Here is a 21,432-nt window from a genome sequence, read left to right as displayed (position 1 = left end):
ACCAACAGGTGTAGACTTTACTGTGAAATGCTTACTTACAAGCCCTTAACCAACAGGTGTAGACTTTACTGTGAAATGCTTACTTACAAGCCCTTAACCAACAGGTGTAGACTTTACTGTGAAATGCTTACTTACAAGCCCTTAACCAACAGGTGTAGACTTTACTGTGAAATGCTTACTTACAAGCCCTTAACCAACAGGTGTAGACTTTACTGTGAAATGCTTACTTACAAGCCCTTAACCAACAGGTGTAGACTTTACTGTGAAATGCTTACTTACAAGCCCTAACCAACAATGCAGAGTTAAAAAATAAGAACATTTGCACATTTTCTTTGGAGCTTGTGATTTTTTTCATGTTTTAAAAAAAATGGAACTATTATTGAACTTGGCAAGTCAGTTAAGAACAAATTCCTACTTACAATGAATAACAATAACAAGGCTATATACGGGGAGTACCAGTACCGAGCCAATGTGCAGGGGTACAAGGCAGGTAATATATATATTCTTCTCAAACCACCAGCGGGCCGGATTGAATTGTCTCAAGGGCCAGATCTGGCCCGCTGGCCGCATGTTTCACACCCCTGAACTGGGTGCTTTACTAAATATTGTAACATCTGTTTGTTATATGACTCAAATTATTATTGTCCTATTTGACTATTACTTGTTTTATGGAGCTTCTTTAACTGGAGATGGAGTCTTTTAATCTGTTAATCAGGTATTTCAGAGTGTTTGTTGTCTGCAATTTGATTAATAAAAACGTTGAACTTGAATTTATTCTTCATAAGAACAAGATAAGATAAGAACCCATGTCTGAAATGATTTTTCAGTGAATTAATGCTCTCTGTCTGTGTAGAAAGGCTATAGTCCTATAATGTCTCACTAAACTATATCCTAGATTACAATGTTATTACAGTCCAACAATGGTTCCTTTCTGTACATATGCTGCCATGTGTCATAGCTTGGGTACCAGTTGGTTTAGCTAGCATTCTATTCCTTGAACTCCGTTTCATTGCCAAACATTCTTTGGCACCTAACACAGAGTGAAAGGAGTGGAATGTTATCTAAACAGACTGGTACACAGACGACATGTGGCTTTGTGTCAAAGAAGGTGATCTTGATCAATGGAGTCAGATTACGGAGTGGTTTCCCTCTAATCTCGTCACGGTGGAATGAAAGATGCTGGATTATGTGAGGGAGAACGGGGAAGCCAACACAGAGAAAGGGAGAATGAAACAGGGGAAGTGTAACGTCGTTCTTCGTTTGTCGAAAGAGAGTCGGACCGAAATGTAGCGTGGTAGTTACTCATGACTTTATTGGAAAAAGCGACACATGAAATAACTATTACAAAATGCAAAACAACAAACGGAACGTGAAACCTAATTACAGCCTATCTGGTGAAACTACACAGAGACAGGAACAATCACCCACGAAATACAAAGCGAAACCAGGCTACCTAAATACGGTTCCCAATCAGAGACAACGAGAATCACCTGACTCTGATTGAGAACCGCCTCAGGCAGCCAAGCCTATACAACACCCCTAATCAGCCGCGATCCCAAATATTACAAACCCCAATACGAAAATACAATAACATAAACCCATGTCACACCCTGGCCTGACCAAATATATAACGAAAACACAAAATACAATGACCAAGGCGTGACAGGAAGCCAACACAGAGAAAGGGAGACAAACAAGGGAAGCCAACACAGAGAAAGGGAGAATGAAACAGGGGAAGCCAACACAGAGAAGGGGAGACAAACAGGGGAAGCCAACACAGAGAAAGGGAGACAAACAAGGGAAGCCAACACAGAGAAAGGGAGACAAACAAGGGAAGCCAACACAGAGAAAGGGAGACAAACAGGGGAAGCCAACACAGAGAAAGGGAGACAAACAGGGGAAGCCAACACAGAGAAAGGGAGACAAACAAGGGAAGCCAACACAGAGAAAGGGAGACAAACAAGGGAAGCCAACACAGAGAAAGGGAGACAAACAAGGGAAGCCAACACAGAGAAAGGGAGACAAACAGGGGAAGCCAACACAGAGAAAGGGAGACAAACAGGGGAAGCCAACACAGAGAAAGGGAGACAAACAAGGGAAGCCAACACAGAGAAGGGGAGACAAACAAGGGAAGCCAACACAGAGAAAGGGAGACAAACAAGGGAAGCCAACACAGAGAAAAGGGAGACAAACAGGGGAAGCCAACACAGAGAAAGGGAGACAAACAGGGGAAGCCAACACAGAGAAAGGGAGACAAACAGGGGAAGCCAACACAGAGAAGGGGAGACAAACAAGGGAAGCCAACACAGAGAAAGGGAGAATGAAACAGGGGAAGCCAACACAGAGAAAGGGAGACAAACAGGGGAAGCCAACACAGAGAAGGGGAGACAAACAGGGGAAGCCAACACAGAGAAGGGGAGACAAACAAGGGAAGCCAACACAGAGAAAGGGAGACAAACAGGGGAAGCCAACACAGAGAAAGGGAGAATGAAACAGGGGAAGCCAACACAGAGAAAGGGAGACAAACAGGGGAAGCCAACACAGAGAAAGGGAGACAAACAAGGGAAGCCAACACAGAGAAAGGGAGACAAACAAGGGAAGCCAACACAGAGAAAGGGAGACAAACAGGGGAAGCCAACACAGAGAAAGGGAGACAAACAGGGGAAGCCAACACAGAGAAAGGGAGACAAACAGGGGAAGCCAACACAGAGAAAGGGAGACAAACAGGGGAAGCCAGGGAAAGGAGGCAGGGATTAAAGATTATTTGACCCAGGGTGCATCCCATATAGCTCCCTATATACACCACTATAGCCTCTAAGTAATGCACTATGTAAGGAATATCAAATCAAATGTATTTCTATAGCCCTTCGTACGTCAGCTGATATCTCAAAGTGCTGTACAGAAACACAGCCTATACAACCCCAAACAGCAAGAAATGCAGGTGTAGATGCACGGTGGCTAGGAAAAACTCCCTAGAAAGGCCAAAACCTAGGAAGAAACCTAGAGAGGAAACAGGCTCTGAGTGGTGGCCAGTCCTCTTCTGGCTGTGCCGGGTGGAGATTATAACAAAACATGGCCAAGATGTTCAAATGTTCATAAATTACCAGCATGGTCAAATAATAATAATCACAGTAGTTGTCGAGGGTGCAGCAAGTCAGCACCTCAGGAGTAAATGTCAGTTGGCTTTTCATAGCCGACCATTAAGAGTATCTCTACCGCTCCTGCTGTCTCTAGAGAGTTGAAAACAGTAGGTCTGGGACAGGTAGCACGTCCGGTGAACAGGTCAGGATTCCAAAGCCGCAGGCAGAACAGTTGAAACTGGAGCAGCAGCACGGTCAGGTGGACTGGGGACTGCAAGGAGTCATCAGGCCAGGCAGTCCTGAGGCATGGTCCTAGGGCTCAGGTCCTCGGAGAGAAAGAGAGAATTAGAGAGAGCATACTTGAATTCACACAGGACAACGGATAAGACAGAAGTACTCCAGATATAACAAACTGACCCTAGCCCCCCGACACATAAACTACTGCAGCATATATACTGGAGGCTGAGACAGGAGGGGTCAGGAGACACTGTGGCCCCATCCGATGATACCCCCAGACAGGGCCAAACAGGAAGGATATAACCCCACCCACTTTGCCAAAGCACAGCCCCCACACCACTAGAGGGATATCTTCAACCACCGACTTACCATCCTGAGACAAGACCAAGTATAGCCCACAAAGATCTCCCCCACGGCACAACCCAAGTTAGGGTTGCTCTACAACCTTCGATGCAGGCTACACACTGCACCACCAGACCTGGGTTTACATTCTATTTGAAATCTTTCAAATATTTTAAGTGTTTATTCTAGCCTGCCTCGAGTGCCAGATGGGCAGATTGTCATTTATTGTCATGAGTCTTGCCCTGGAGGCAGCTCTGAAGAATGGTCACTAGCTGTCACAGCAACAAAGTCAAAAAATTGAATTTTAAACCTTAACCACACTGTTGGCACTAATGACTAACCCCAACCACACTGTTAGACCTAATGCCTAACCCTAACCTTAACCACACTGTTAGCCTAATGTCTAACCCTAACCTTAACCACACTGTTAGCCCTAATGTCTAACCCTAACCACACTGTTAGCCCTAATGCCTAACCCTAACCTTAACCACACTGTTGGCCCTAATGCCTAACCCTAACCTTAACCACACTGTTAGCCCTAATGCCTAAACCTAACCTTAACTTAAGAACAAAAAGCTTTTTTTAAATGGATTTTTATGACAGACAATTTTGTCTTGGCAGCTAGACTATCTAGTGGACATCGCTTAGTTCTTCTACCAGGGAAACAATTTGTGACAATAAACGTCAACCTGCGCCAGAATCTCAAGGCTGGTGTAGAGGTTAACAGTGACTCCTATATATACACCACCGCAGCATGGGTAACAGTGTCTGCTATATATACACCACCCCAGCATGGGTAACAGTGGCTGCTATATATACACCACCCCAGCATGGGTAACAGTGTCTGCTATATATACACCACCCCAGCATGGGTAACAGTGGCTCCTATATATACACCACCCCAGCATGGGTAACAGTGGCTCCTATATATACACCACCCCAGCATGGGTAACAGTGTCTGCTGTATATACACCACCCCAGCATGGGTAACAGTGTCTGCTATATATACACCACCCCAGCATGGGTAACAGTGTCTGCTGTATATACACCACCCCAGCATGGGTAACAGTGTCCTATATATACACCACCCCAGCATGGGTAACAGTGTCTGCTGTATATACACCACCCCAGCATGGGTAACAGTGTCTGCTATATATACACCACCCCAGCATGGGTAACAGTGACTCCTATATATACACCACCCCAGCATGGGTAACAGTGACTGCTATATATACACCACCCCAGCATGGGTAACAGTGACTGCTATATATACACCACCCCCAGCATGGGTAACAGTGACTCCTATATATACACCACCCCAGCATGGGTAACAGTGGCTGCTATATATACACCACCCCAGCATGGGTAACAGTGTCTGCTGTATATACACCACCCCAGCATGGGTAACAGTGACTCCTATATATACACCACCCCAGCATGGGTAACAGTGGCTGCTATATATACACCACCCCAGCATGGGTAACAGTGTCTGCTATATATACACCACCCCAGCATGGGTAACAGTGTCTGCTATATATACACCACCCCAGCATGGGTAACAGTGTCTGCTATATATACACCACCCCAGCATGGGTAACAGTGTCTGCTATATATACACCACCCCAGCATGGGTAACAGTGTCTGCTATATATACACCACCCCAGCATGGGTAACAGTGACTCCTATATATACACCACCCCAGCATGGGTAACAGTGACTCCTATATATACACCACCCCAGCTCCTATATATACACCACCCCAGCATGGGTAACAGTGTCTGCTATATATACACCACCCCAGCATGGGTAACAGTGTCTGCTATATATACACCACCCCAGCATGGGTAACAGTGTCTGCTATATATACACCACCCCAGCATGGGTAACAGTGTCTGCTATATATACACCACCCCAGCATGGGTAACAGTGGCTCTATATATACACCACCCCAGCATGGGTAACAGTGACTGCTATATATACACCACCCCAGCATGGGTAACAGTGACTCCTATATATACACCACCCCAGCATGGGTAACAGTGTCTGCTATATATACACCACCCCAGCATGGGTAACAGTGTCTGCTATATATACACCACCCCAGCATGGGTAACAGTGTCTGCTGTATATACACCACCCCAGCATGGGTAACAGTGTCTGCTATATATACACCACCCCAGCATGGGTAACAGTGTCTGCTATATATACACCACCCCAGCATGGGTAACAGTGTCTGCTATATATACACCACCCCAGCATGGGTAACAGTGTCTGCTATATATACACCACCCCAGCATGGGTAACAGTGACTGCTATATATACACCACCCCAGCATGGGTAACAGTGGCTCCTATATATACACCACCCCAGCATGGGTAACAGTGTCTGCTATATATACACCACCCCAGCATGGGTAACAGTGTCTGCTATATATACACCACCCCAGCATGGGTAACAGTGACTCCTATATATACACCACCCCAGCATGGGTAACAGTGTCTGCTATATATACACCACCCCAGCATGGGTAACAGTGTCTGCTATATATACACCACCCCAGCATGGGTAACAGTGTCTGCTATATATACACCACCCCAGCATGGGTAACAGTGTCTGCTATATATACACCACCCCAGCATGGGTAACAGTGACTCCTATATATACACCACCCCCCCAGCATGGGTAACAGTGACTCCTATATATACACCACCCCAGCATGGGTAACAGTGACTCCTATATATACACCACCCCCAGCATGGGTAACAGTGTCTGCTATATATACACCACCCCCCCAGCATGGGTAACAGTGTCTGCTATATATACACCACCCCAGCATGGGTAACAGTGTCTGCTATATATACACCACCCCAGCATGGGTAACAGTGTCTGCTATATATACACCACCCCAGCATGGTTAACAGTGACTCCTATATATACACCACCCCCAGCATGGGTAACAGTGTCTGCTATATATACACCACCCCAGCATGGGTAACAGTGACTCCTATATATACACCACCCCAGCATGGGTAACAGTGTCTGCTATATATACACCACCCCAGCATGGGTAACAGTGTCTGCTATATATACACCACCCCAGCATGGTTAACAGTGACTCCTATATATACACCACCCCCCCAGCATGGGTAACAGTGGCTCCTATATATACACCACCCCAGCATGGGTAACAGTGTCTGCTATATATACACCACCCCAGCATGGGTAACAGTGTCTGCTATATATACACCACCCCAGCATGGGTAACAGTGACTCCTATATATACACCACCCCAGCATGGGTAACAGTGACTCCTATATATACACCACCCCAGCATGGGTAACAGTGACTCCTATATATACACCACCCCAGCATGGGTAACAGTGTCTGCTATATATACACCACCCCAGCATGGGTAACAGTGTCTGCTATATATACACCACCCCAGCATGGGTAACAGTGGCTGCTATATATACACCACCCCAGCATGGGTAACAGTGTCTGCTATATATACACCACCCCAGCATGGGTAACAGTGTCTGCTATATATACACCACCCCAGCATGGGTAACAGTGTCTGCTATATATACACCACCCCAGCATGGGTAACAGTGACTCCTATATATACACCACCCCAGCATGGGTAACAGTGTCTGCTATATATACACCACCCCAGCATGGGTAACAGTGTCTGCTATATATACACCACCCCAGCATGGGTAACAGTGGCTGCTATATATACACCACCCCAGCATGGGTAACAGTGGCTGCTATATATACACCACCCCAGCATGGGTAACAGTAGCTGATATATAGACACCACCCCAGCATGGGTAACAGTGGCTCCTATATATACACCACCCCAGCATGGGTAACAGTGTCTGCTATATATACACCACCCCAGCATGGGTAACAGTGTCTGCTATATATACACCACCCCAGCATGGGTAACAGTGTCTGCTATATATACACCACCCCAGCATGGGTAACAGTGGCTGCTATATATACACCACCCCAGCATGGGTAACAGTGTCTGCTATATATACACCACCCCAGCATGGGTAACAGTGTCTGCTATATATATACCACCCTAGCATGGGTAACAGTGGCTGCTATATATACACCACCCCAGCATGGGTAACAGTGTCTGCTATATATACACCACCCCAGCATGGGTAACAGTGTCTGCTATATATATACCACCCCAGCATGGGTAACAGTGTCTGCTATATATACACCACCCCAGCAAGGAAGGATGGGTAACAGTGTCTGCTATATATACACCACCCCAGCATGGGTAACAGTGTCTGCTATATATACACCACCCCAGCATGGGTAACAGTGTCTGCTATATATACACCACCCCAGCATGGGTAACAGTGGCTGCTATATATACACCACCCCAGCATGGGTAACAGTGTCTGCTATATATACACCACCCCAGCATGGGTAACAGTGTCTGCTATATATACACCACCCCAGCATGGGTAACAGTGTCTGCTATATATACACCACCCCAGCATGGGTAACAGTGTCTGCTATATATACACCACCCCAGCATGGGTAACAGTGACTGCTATATATACACCACCCCAGCATGGGTAACAGTGGCTCCTATATATACACCACCCCAGCATGGGTAACAGTGTCTGCTATATATACACCACCCCAGCATGGGTAACAGTGGCTCCTATATATACACCACCCCAGCATGGTTAACAGTGACTCCTATATATACACCACCCCAGCATGGGTAACAGTGTCTGCTATATATACACCACCCCCCCAGCATGGGTAACAGTGTCTGCTATATATACACCACCCCAGCATGGGTAACAGTGGCTCCTATATATACACCACCCCCCCAGCATGGGTAACAGTGGCTCCTATATATACACCACCCCAGCATGGGTAACAGTGGCTCCTATATATACACCACCCCAGCATGGGTAACAGTGGCTGCTATATATACACCACCCCAGCATGGGTAACAGTGTCTGCTATATATACACCACCCCAGCATGGGTAACAGTGGCTCCTATATATACACCACCCCCTAGCATGGGTAACAGTGGCTCCTATATATACACCACCCCAGCATGGGTAACAGTGACTCCTATATATACACCACCCCCCCAGCATGGGTAACAGTGGCTCCTATATATACACCACCCCAGCATGGGTAACAGTGGCTCCTATATATACACCACCCCCAGCATGGGTAACAGTGGCTGCTATATATACACCACCCCAGCATGGGTAACAGTGGCTCCTATATACACCACCCCAGCATGGGTAACAGTGACTCCTATATATACACCACCCCCCCAGCATGGGTAACAGTGGCTCCTATATATACACCACCCCCCGCATGGGTAACAGTAGCTGATATATATACACCACCCCAGCATGGGTAACAGTGGCTGCTATATATACACACTGTTGGTACCAGCACGGTACCAATCTGGACCCCACTGCTATTCTGCATCTTTATCCCCCTGTTGTTCAATACTATTCCTGCCTTAATAAAGTGATAATTATGGGGGGAAATATATATATTTATATTATTATTATTATTATATCATTATTATTATTATATTATTATTATTATATTATTATTATATTATTATTATTATTATTATTATTATTATTATATTATTATTATTATATTATTATTATATTATTATTATTTTATTATTATTTATTTATTTTTACATTTGTTTGTTTTTCTTCCTCCAGTTGACGGAAGGAAGGATGAAGGCAGACCAGGAAGCTCCTCCCCCCTCCCCCGGATTGGAGGATTTGGCGATCCGGTGTCGGGAAGTGTGTCGGTCGTACGGGAAACTCAAAGTCCTGAGTAACCTCAACTTGACCGTACCACAGGGACACATGTTAGTAACCCACACTGACATTACAACAAAATCAGGCTTCATGTCCAAATCTTATATAAGTAAGTTAATTGAGTGACACTATTAAGTTGTAGATACTTTATGATGGTTTGGACATGAAGTGTGAAAAGACTAGTTTATACTGTTGGTACCTTTGACTTGCATTGGATTTGTGCCACATTTGAAACAATGGACAAAGTAAACAAAACTAAAGCATGGATTGCTATGATGCCCTTACAGGGTAAGGAACAGGGCCTGATTACTGAACGGGCACGCAGGGCAGGTGCCCCAGGGGGGGGGGGCATCTCTGGAGGTCACAAAATGTGTTGAAATGCAGGAAGTTAGCTGTTTTCCAGGAACCCAAATGCAGTAGTCCGGCCCTGGTGAGGAAACCAATATGTCATTTTTTTAAACTATCCCTTTAAAGCCTAATGATAATCTATACCTTTAACACGTAAACAACATAATTGCATTCTTGCTCATGGTAAAATTTAGGCTTCACTTGGATTCTCACGTAGATCATGCATTGATGTCATTGGAAGTTGTATGAAGTTACAATGAAGAGTCAGACCATAGTGAGAAATAAGGGTAGCAATGCTATCATACTATATATAGTACAGGGGTACTCAACCCTACGAGGTCTGGAGTCTGCTGGTTTTCTGTTATACCTGATCATTAATCACACCCACCTGGTGTCCCAGGTCTAAGTCAGTCACTGACTAGAGGGGAATCACCCACCTGTTGTCCCAGGTCTAAGTCAGTCACTGATTAGAGGGGAATCACCCACCTGGTGTCCCAGGTCTAAGTCAGTCACTGACTAGAGGGGAATCACCCACCTGGTGTCCCAGGTCTAAGTCAGTCACTGACTAGAGGGGAATCACCCACCTGTTGTCCCAGGTCTAAGTCAGTCACTGGTTAGAGGGGAATCACCCACCTGTTGTCCCAGGTCTAAGTCAGTCACTGATTAGAGGGGAATCACCCACCTGGTGTCCCAGGTCTAAGTCAGTCACTGACTAGAGGGGAATCACCCACCTGTTGTCCCAGGTCTAAGTCAGTCACTGACTAGAGGGGAATCACCCACCTGTTGTCCCAGGTCTAAGTCAGTCACTGGTTAGAGGGGAATCACCCACCTGTTGTCCCAGGTCTAAGTCAGTCACTGATTAGAGGGGAATCACCCACCTGTTGTCCCAGGTCTAAATCAGTCACTGACTAGAGGGGAATCACCCACCTGCTGTCCCAGGTCTAAGCCAGTCACTGACTAGAGGGGAATCACCCACCTGTTGTCCCAGGTCTAAGTCAGTCACTGATTAGAGGGGAATCACCCACCTGCTGTCCCAGGTCTAAGTCAGTCACTGACTAGAGGGGAATCACCCACCTGTTGTCCCAGGTCTAAGCCAGTCCCTGATTAGAGGGGAATCACCCACCTGGTGTCCCAGGTCTAAGTCAGTCACTGACTAGAGGGGAATCACCCACCTGTTGTCCCAGGTCTAAATCAGTCACTGACTAGAGGGGAATCACCCACCTGCTGTCCCAGGTCTAAGCCAGTCACTGACTAGAGGGGAATCACCCACCTGTTGTCCCAGGTCTAAGTCAGTCACTGACTAGAGGGGAATCACCCACCTGTTGTCCCAGGTCTAAATCAGTCACTGACTAGAGGGGAATCACCCACCTGCTGTCCCAGGTCTAAGCCAGTCACTGACTAGAGGGGAATCACCCACCTGGTGTCCCAGGTCTAAGCCAGTCCCTGATTAGAGGGGAATCACCCACCTGGTGTCCCAGGTCTAAACCAGTCACTGACTAGAGGGGAATCACCCACCTGGTGTCCCAGGTCTAAGCCAGTCACTGACTAGAGGGGAATCACCCACCTGGTGTCCCAGGTCTAAATCAGTCACTGACTAGAGGGGAATCACCCACCTGTTGTCCCAGGTCTAAGTCAGTCACTGACTAGAGGGGAATCACCCACCTGGTGTCCCAGGTCTAAGTCAGTCACTGACTAGAGGGGAATCACCCACATGTTGTCCCAGGTCTAAATCAGTCACTGACTAGAGGGGAATCACCCACCTGTTGTCCCAGGTCTAAGTCAGTCACTGACTAGAGGGGAATCACCCACCTGGTGTCCCAGGTCTAAGCCAGTCACTGACTAGAGGGGAATCACCCACCTGTTGTCCCAGGTCTAAATCAGTCACTGACTAGAGGGGAATCACCCACCTGGTGTCCCAGGTCTAAATCAGTCACTGACAAAATCACCCACCTGGTGTCCCAGGTCTAAGTCAGTCACTGGTTAGAGGGGAATCACCCACCTGGTGTCCCAGGTCTAAATCAGTCACTGACTAGAGGGGAATCACCCACCTGTTGTCCCAGGTCTAAGTCAGTCACTGGTTAGAGGGAATCACCCACCTGGTGTCCCAGGTCAAATCAGTCACTGACTAGAGGGGGGTCACCCACCTGTTGTCCCAGGTCTAAGTCAGTCACTGGTTAGAGGGGAATCACCCACCTGGTGTCCCAGGTCTAAATCAGTCACTGACTGAGGGGAATCACCCACCTGTTGTCCCAGGTCTAAATCAGTCACTGACTAGAGGGGAATCACCCACCTGTTGTCCCAGGTCTAAGTCAGTCACTGAAAGGGGAATCACCCACCTGGTGTCCCAGGTCTAAATCAGTCACTGACTAGAGGGGAATCACCCACCTGCTGTCCCAGGTCTAAATCAGTCACTGACTAGAGGGGAATCACCCACCTGTTATCCCAGGTCTAAGCCAGTCACTGACTAGAGGGGAATCACCCACCTGTTGTCCCAGGTCTAAGTCAGTCACTGACTAGGGGGGAATCACCCACCTGTTGTCCCAGGTCTAAATCAGTATCTTTCCCACTTCCCAGTCTAAGTCAGTCACTGACTAGAGGGGAATCACCCACCTGTTGTCCCAGGTCTAAGTCAGTCACTGACTAGAGGGGAATCACCCACCTGTTGTCCCAGGTCTAAGTCAGTCACTGACTAGAGGGGAATCACCCACCTGTTGTCCCAGGTCTAAGTCAGTCACTGACTAGAGGGGAATCACCCACCTGTTGTCCCAGGTCTAAATCAGTCACTGACTAGAGGGGAATCACCCACCTGTTGTCCCAGGTCTAAGTCAGTCACTGACTAGGGGGAATCACCCACCTGGTGTCCCAGGTCAAAAGTCACTGACTAGAGGGGAATCACCCACCTGTTTCCCAGGTCTAAGTCAGTCACTGACTAGAGGGAATCACCCACCTGTTGTCCCAGGTCTAAGTCAGTCACTGACTAGAGGGGAATCACCCACCTGTTGTCCCAGGTCTAAATCAGTCACTGACTAGAGGGGAATCACCCACCTGTTGTCCCAGGTCTAATCAGTCACTGACTAGAGGGGAATCACCCACCTGGTGTCCCAGGTCTAAATCAGTCACTGACTAGAGGGGAATCACCCACCTGGTGTCCCAGGTCTAAATCAGTCACTGACTAGAGGGGAATCACCCACCTGGTGTCCCAGGTCTAAATCAGTCACTGACTAGAGGGGAATCACCCACCTGGTGTCCCAGGTCTAAGCCAGTCACTGACTAGAGGGGAATCACCCACCTGTTGTCCCAGGTCTAAGTCAGTCACTGATTAGAGGGGAATCACCCACCTGGTGTCCCAGGTCTAAATCAGTCACTGACTAGAGGGGAATCACCCACCTGCTGTCCCAGGTCTAAGCCAGTCACTGACTAGAGGGGAATCACCCACCTGGTGTCCCAGGTCTAAGTCAGTCACTGACTAGAGGGGAATCACCCACATGTTGTCCCAGGTCTAAATCAGTCACTGACTAGAGGGGAATCACCCACCTGTTGTCCCAGGTCAAAGTCAGTCACTGACTAGAGGGGAATCACCCACCTGGTGTCCCAGGTCTAAGCCAGTCACTGACTAGAGGGGAATAATGCAGTGGAACTGGCTGGAGGTCCAGAGTTGAGTTTGAGGGCTACAGTAGATATCTATGATTTTGCTCTCAAGTCAATGTTTTTAACACAAAATTATGTTCTCTCTTACCTTGCAGCTATGGCCTGCTGGGTCCGAGTGGATGTGGGAAGACCACGCTGTTGAAATGCATTCTGGGAACCCTGAAGATCTCCCGAGGGCACATCAGCGTGTTGGGGAAGCCGCCCGCATTTCCTGGTCACCAGGTCCCTGGGAGGATGGTGGGGTACATGCCACAGGTACACTGTTATCAAATCAAATGTATTTATATAGCACTTCTTACATCAGCTGATATATCAAAGTGCTGTACAGAAACCCAGCCTGAAACCCAAAACAGCAAGCAATGCAGGTGTAGAAGCACGGTGGTCTAGGAAAAACTCCCTAGAAAGGCCAAAACCTAGGAAGAAACCTGAAGAGGAACCAGGCTATGTCTGGTTCTATTTACAAGATTTCAACTCACAGCTCACAGCCGAACACTTGATTAACACAACACACCAAAACACAACACACACCATGACATAACATTGTGTTTCTCCTTTAGGACCTGGCGTTGTACAATGAGTTTTCTATCAGTGACACTCTGACGTTCTTCGGAAGGATCCACGGCCTGTCATCTACGGACACCCAGGCACGCATGGACTTCCTGGTGGACTTCCTGGACCTACCTCACAACAGCAGCCTGGTTGGAAAACTCAGGTAATTTGGGTTGCAAAATTCCAGTATCTTTCCCAAACTTCCCAGGATTTCCAGAAACCTTTCCTTCAGCTTTCGGAGCATTGTTAACTCGATGCCATTTTATTTACGAGCTGGAATCAATAATACTCCATGCTAGCTCCTTTAAAAAGCAACAACGCTGCACATACACCAGGGTGGTACCACTCAATACGTGTGTTTTACGGCCCTTTGATATCAAGATTTTAAGTAGAAGTTGTGCACCAATAGTGAGTTTTAAAAGCCTGTGATATCAAATCAAGTGTCCTTTAATATAGACCACATTCATTTTTAATGTGAATAAAGGCAAACTAATGTGCCAAAATTCTGCATTGTGACATGTCCCTCCGTCGTCCCTAGGAAGATGTGAACACACTTAACCCCAACATTTCTCCAAGTTTCCCCATCATTGTAAAGCCCTAGTTTATGTTGTTGTTTTGACAGTCATTTCTGAAGATTATTATTTATTTATTGTTATTAGTGATTAATTTACTTCTGGCCCTCATTTTAAGGTCCACCTTGTTACGTGAACTGACCTCTTTTAATATGGTGAAACCTTTCATTTTTTAAATAATCATTGAACATATAATAGTCAAATCACAGAGTAAAAACAGGTGAGCTGTTTCTGTGGTGGGAAACGGCATGGCAACAAGACTTTGGGGTGACCATCGCTAATTGTGAATGGGAAACTGTTCCCACTAATGCCCCAAAAATTATGATATTCCATTTTAAATGATAAATAAATTACAAACTACACCTGTCCCAAATATAAGCAGCACTTGGTACTTATGCACACGTCTTCTGATACTGTCCTGTAGTTAATGATTTGGAGGAAGAGGTGGAAAGGGACATTTCAAACATTTTGGGCTCTCCAGTTGGTCTATTGTGGGTTTCAATCTCCTTCCCCTGTGTCTAGACTATGGCTGAGACCCAAATGGGACCATATCCCCAGTATAGTGCACTACTTTTGACCAGTAGTTGTTACGAATAACTATGAGTGGTGTATGGAATCAGGCGCAGAGAGCAGGGTTCTGTCGTTTATCAAATGTATTACACCGGTGCAACCGAAAATGATCACGCCAACACACAGGGCGGATATAAGTTGCCAGTCCAAAACAACAGGACAAAACAGACCAGAGAATAAAGATACGAAAACAAAATCACACCAACAAACACAGAGTAAAAATAAACAAGCCCGCACAAAATACCCAGCGGGCCTAGTGCCCTTAAATACCCTACAAACAAACCCTAATACAAAACAGGTGTACCCAATTAACCACTAACCAACACAAACGGAAAAGGGATCGATGGCAGCTAATAGGCCGGTGACGACGCCCGCCGAGCCCCGCCCAAACAGGAAGAGGCACCCTCTTCAGCGAGGTTCGTGACAGTAGTGCACTACTTTTGACCAGTAGTGCACTATATATGAAATAGGGTGCCGTTTGGGACTCAGTACATCTCATTTTGATCTGGTGGAAAAGTAGACTACAACCAAGAAAGATAGAAAGAGAAGGAAACGGTTTCCCCCTGAGGAGGTTTATGTTTGTTTGTCACTTCTGTCATGTAAAAATGCTGTGGAGTCAGCCCGCCCTGTCTGAAACTAAGTAGGTGTTATGCAACAGACATTTGCCAAGATGTCAATGCCAAAAAGAAGGCTCCCTCACTTCCATCAAAACAACTCCTCAATGATTGCATATTACTCTTAGATGTAACAGTAAGAGTACACAGCAAACTGGCCAGTATTACCTGGCGTTGATTATTCAGGGTAACATTTCTAGTGTTGATTCAGGAGTTAAGTTAACACTCAGTGGTGTTAATAACCCCAGTGTTGGTGTTAATAACCCCAGTGTTGGTGTTAATAACCCCAGTGTTGGTGTTAATAACCCCAGTGTTGGTGTTAATAACCCCAGTGTTGGTGTTAATAACCCCAGTGTTGGTGTTAATAACCCCAGTGTTGGTGTTAATAACCCCAGTGTTGGTGTTAATAACCCCAGTGTTGGTGTTAATAACCCCAGTGTTGGTGTTAATAACCCCAGTGTTGGTGTTAATAACCCCAGTGTTGGTGTTAATAACCCCAGTGTTGGTGTTAATAACCCCAGTGTTGGTGTTAATAACCCCAGTGTTGGTGTTAATAACCCCAGTGTTGGTGTTAATAACCCCAGTGTTGGTGTTAAATAACCCCAGTGTTGGTGTTAAATAACCCCAGTGTTGGTGTTAATAACCCCAGTGTTGGTGTTAATAACCCCAGTGTTGGTGTTAAATAACCCCAGTGTTGGTGTTAATAACCAGAGTTGCTGAAATGGTTGTTCCAGTTTATTGCTTTAGGAAGTCTGATATTTTAGTCTTCCCAACTCTGGCAGTTGCAGGTGAATAAAAATTCTAAATTTTGGATATCCCCTGCTCTGGCTGGATATCAATAGGAATGGCACATCACTTTGTAAGCCAGCATAATGTTACTTGCAGAACTTGATGTGGCCTGTAAACCATGAGTTGTAGGCCACTGTATCAGGGTAAAATTAGGCCTTAAAAATAAGGCATTAAGAAATTAAAGGGATACTTCAGGATTTTGGCAGAGGCCTTTTACGTTTTTATGTCTCTGTGTCCAGTATGAAGGAAGTTAGAGGTAGTTTCGCGAGCCACTAGCATTAGCACAATGACTGGAATTCTATGGGAATCTACTATCATTGCCAAAATCCCTAAGTATCCCTTTAAATCATTTGTATTTAATGACAGCATATTCACTTAGGACAGGGATGGGCAACTGGCGGCCCATGTGGATTAACAGTTCTTCACTTCAATCAATCAATCAATCAATCAATCAATCAATCAATCAAAGTATTTATAAAGCCCTTCTTACTTCAGCTGATGTCACAAAGTGCTGTACAGAAACCCAGCCTAAAACCCCAAACAGCAAGCAATGCAGGTGTAGAAGCACGGTGGCTAGGAGAAACTCCCTAGAAAGGCCAGAGCCTAGGAAGAAACCTAGAGAGGAACCAGGCTATGAGGGGTGGCCGGTCCTCTTCTGGCTGTGCCGGGTGGAGATTATAACAGAACATGGGCAAGATGTTCAAATGTTCATAGATGACCAGCAGGGTCAAATAAGAATAATCACAGTGGTTGTCGAGGGTGCAACAGGTCAGCACCTCAGGAGTAAATGTCAGTTGGATCTTCATATCCGGTCATTCAGAGTATCTCTACCCCTCCTGCTGTCTCTAGAGAGTTGAAAACAGCAGGTCTGGGACAGATAGCACGTCCGGGGAACAGGTCAGGGTTCCACTTGTTATGTCAGGCTCTGATTGTCACTCAATTTGCCCATGTTAGCTAACCATTTTAGATTGGTAAGTTAGTCTAGCGGCCAGCTATTTAAACTTGTAGTCATCAATGGCAAAATGTGTAAAATTGCAGGAAATGAGCTCATGATTAGTTCAGAAGTTGCCCATCACTGGCTTAGGATTTCAGGACTACAGGACTAAAAATGAGTTAACCATACCCTTTGTCACTATCAAATACAGTCATGGGTGGTAACTCTACAATTTAGTTGAAAGGCAACCTGGGAAATATTAAAATACGTCTTAACACTAAATAGTGTGTTAATTTTACACTGAAGTGTGGACCCGTATAGACACTGGAACAGTGTTAAACTGCTGTGTAGCTATCGTCATGGCATCAGCTCATGGGAATCTGAATAAAGATGGAAGATTACTCTTGGATAATAACTCTTAGATCTGGTATAATAACTCTTAGATCTGGTATAATAACTCTTAGATCTGGTATAGTAACTCTTAGATCTGGTATAATAACTCTTAGATCTGGTATAATAACTCTTAGATCTGGTATAATAACTCTTAGATCTGGGATAATAACTCTTAGATCTGGGATAATAACTCTTAGATCTGGGATAATAACTCTTAGATCTGGGATAATAACTCTTAGATCTGATATAATAACTCTTAGATCTGGGATAATAACTCTTAGATCTGGTATAATAACTCTTAGATCTGGTATAATAACTCTTAGATCTGGTATAATAACTCTTAGATCTGGTATAATAACTCTTAGATCTGGTATAATAACTCTTAGATCTGGGATAATAACTCTTAGATCTGGTATAATAACTCTTAGATCTGGGATAATAACTCTTAGATCTGGGATAATAACTCTTAGATCTGGGATAATAACTCTTAGATCTGGGATAACTCTTAGATCTGGGATAATAACTCTTAGATCTGGGATAATAACTCTTAGATCTGGGATAATAACTCTTAGATCTGGGATACTCTTAGATCTGGGATAATAACTCTTAGATCTGGGATAATAACTCTTAGATCTGGGATAATAACTCTTAGATCTGGTATAATAACTCTTAGATCTGGGATAATAACTCTTAGATCTGGTATAATAACTCTTAGATCTGGTATAATAACTCTTAGATCTGGTATAATAACTCTTAGATCTGGGATAATAACTCTTAGATCTGGTATAATAACTCTTAGATCTGGGATAATAACTCTTAGATCTGGGATAATAACTCTTAGATCTGGGATAATAACTCTTAGATCTGGGATAATAACTCTTAGATCTGGGATAATAACTCTTAGATATAATAACTCTTAGATCTGGTATAATAACTCTTAGATCTGGGATAATAACTCTTAGATCTGGGATAATAACTCTTAGATCTGGTATAATAACTCTTAGATCTGATATAATAACTCTTAGATCTGGGATAATAACTCTTAGATCTGGTATAATAACTCTTAGATCTGGTATAATAACTCTTAGATCTGGTATAATAACTCTTAGATCTGGTATAATAACTCTTAGATCTGGTATAATAACTCTTAGATCTGGGATAATAACTCTTAGATCTGGGATAATAACTCTTAGATCTGGGATAATAACTCATAGATCTGGTATAATAACTCTTAGATCTGGGATAATAACTCTTAGATCTGGGATAATAACTCTTAGATCTGGGATAATAACTCTTAGATCTGGGATAATAACTCTTAGATCTGGGATAATAACTCTTAGATCTGGGATAATAACTCTTAGATCTGGTATAGTAACTCTTAGATCTGGGATAATAACTCTTAGATCTGGGATAATAACTCTTAGATCTGTGGTGTGTGTGTGTGTGTGTAGTGTGTGTGTGTGTGTGTGTGTGTGTGTGTGTGTGTGTGTGTGTGTGTGTGTGTGTGTGTGTGTGTGTGTGTGTGTGTGTGTGTGTGTGTGTGTGTTTACAGCGGAGGGCAGAAACGGAGGGTGTCTCTAGGAGCAGCCTTACTTCAAAACCCCCAGTTATTGATTCTGGATGAACCCACAGTCGGGGTGGACCCTGTGCTGAGAGCCAAGTATGTACTGGACACACACACACACGGACACTCACATTCAACCAAAACCAAACTGTAAACCCAACTATTGTACCCAACCTCATGCCTTCAAAGACCATTCTCACACCTTTGAGTGCTGATCTAGGATCAGATCCCCCCTCTTATTTATTATGATTTAAAAGGCTAAACTGATCCTAGATCAGCACTCTGAGATGTTTCGTGGATAAAGAAAACCCAACAAAGTCAGTGTTTCCCAGGTAACCCAGGCAGGTCATCAGGCTAAGACTGCATCCCAGATGGCTCCCTATTCGCTATGTGGTGAACTACTTTAGACCAGGGCCCAGAGGGTGCCTTTTGGGGGCCCATAGGGTGCTTTTGGGGGCCCATAGGGTGCCTTTTGGGGGCCCATAGGGTGCCTTTTGGGGGCCCATAGGGTGCCTTTCGGGGGCCCAGAGTGTGCCTTTTGGGGGCCCAGAGGTGCCTTTTGGGGGCCCATAGGGTGCCTTTTGGGGGCCCATAGGGTGCCTTTTGGGGGACCAGAGGGTGCCTTTTGCGGGCCCAGAGGGTGCCTTTTGCGGGCCCAGAGGGTGCCTTTTGGGGGCCCAGAGGGTGCCTTTTGGGGGCCCATAGGATGCCTTTTGGTGGCCCATAGGGTGCCTTTTGGGGGCCCAGAGGGTGCCTTTTGGGGGCCCAGAGGGTGCCTTTTGGGGGCCCAGAGGGTGCCTTTTGGGGGCCCAGAGGGTGCCTTTTGGGGGCCCAGAGGGTGCCTTTTGGGGGCCCAGAGGGTGCCTTTTGGGGGCCCAGAGGGTGCCTTTTGGGGGCCCAGAGGATGCCTTTTGGGGGCCCAGAGGATGCCTTTTGGGGGCCCAGAGGATGCCTTTTGGGGGCCCAGAGGGTGCCTTTTGGGGGCCCAGACGGTGCCTTTTGGGGCACAGATTAAGACATCTGTATGGTGGTAATCAAATCATATCTGCACGAAGTTAGTTTATTCGTTGTGTGACGCTGAAAGGTGGTTCTATGAACTGCACTCATGTGATGAGTAACCTTGCCTGAGACCTCAAGACCTGTGTTAGCTCCCCAAGCTAATACCTAGGCTTTAGCTCAACGGGACACGTAGTCTTTTGGTGCGCAGATGATCTCATTTGCACACTCTTTCTCTGTGTCTCTACTGCTCGAGGTAAAGTACAACATTATCCCAAACAGCACCCCATGTCCTGAATAGTGCAATATTTTGGACCAGAGCCCTGGTTATAAAAGTGCACTTTATAGAGAATAGGGTGCCATTTGGGACCATAGGATGTGCCCTTAAACTGAGTTGTGTTATGTGTCCCTGTAGGATCTGGCAGCATCTAGTAGAGATTGTGAAAACTGGAAAAGTATCAGTCGTCATCACCACTCACTACATAGAGGAGGCCAGGCAAGCCAACGTGGTAAGATACAGTCTATATACATGATAACTACCTACTGATAGACACTACATAGAGGAGGCCAGGCAAGCCAACGTGGTAAGATACAGTCTATATACATGATAACTACCTACTGATAGACACTACATAGAGGAGGCCAGGCAAGCCAACGTGGTAAGATACAGTCTATATACATGATAACTACCTACTGATAGACACTACATAGAGGAGGCCAGGCAAGCCAACGTGGTAAGATACAGTCTATATACATGATAACTACCTACTGATAGACACTACATAGAGGAGGCCAGGCAAGCCAACGTGGTAAGATACAGTCTATATACATGATAACTACCTACTGATAGACACTACATAGAGGAGGCCAGGCAAGCCAACGTGGTAAGATACAGTCTATATACATGATAACTACCTACTGATAGACACTACATAGAGGAGGCCAGGCAAGCCAACGT

At 45.6% G+C, this 21,432-nt stretch overlaps 2 protein-coding genes across 2 annotated transcripts in view; one reads left to right on the top strand and one right to left on the bottom strand.

The window, feature by feature from the left end:
• Positions 1-1,292: 1,292 nt before the first annotated feature.
• On the bottom strand, positions 1,293-4,710 carry LOC127917447 (uncharacterized). The gene is made up of 2 exons (XM_052500594.1): positions 4,179-4,710; positions 1,293-4,073 (listed from the first exon to the last, which is right to left on the bottom strand). The coding sequence occupies exon 2, from the start codon at positions 2,783-2,785 to the stop codon at positions 1,604-1,606; it is 1,182 nt and encodes a 393-aa protein (XP_052356554.1). The 5' UTR covers positions 2,786-4,073; positions 4,179-4,710; the 3' UTR covers positions 1,293-1,603.
• LOC118383393 (ABC transporter G family member 23-like) overlaps positions 3,992-21,432 on the top strand; it is a 44,194-nt gene continuing 26,753 nt past the window's right edge. The window contains exons 1-6 of the mRNA XM_052500599.1: positions 3,992-4,012; positions 9,396-9,547; positions 13,589-13,748; positions 14,051-14,205; positions 19,467-19,574; positions 20,890-20,983. Of these exons, the coding sequence (XP_052356559.1) occupies positions 3,992-4,012; positions 9,396-9,547; positions 13,589-13,748; positions 14,051-14,205; positions 19,467-19,574; positions 20,890-20,983 (690 nt within the window). The remainder of the gene's footprint in view (positions 4,013-9,395; positions 9,548-13,588; positions 13,749-14,050; positions 14,206-19,466; positions 19,575-20,889; positions 20,984-21,432) is intronic.

This window comes from Oncorhynchus keta, unplaced genomic scaffold, assembly GCF_023373465.1.
Source record: "Oncorhynchus keta strain PuntledgeMale-10-30-2019 unplaced genomic scaffold, Oket_V2 Un_contig_1146_pilon_pilon, whole genome shotgun sequence".
Classification (NCBI taxonomy): domain Eukaryota; kingdom Metazoa; phylum Chordata; class Actinopteri; order Salmoniformes; family Salmonidae; genus Oncorhynchus; species Oncorhynchus keta.
The sequence above is the reverse complement of the archived record's forward strand: the minus strand, read 5'-3'. Positions and strand labels throughout refer to the sequence as shown.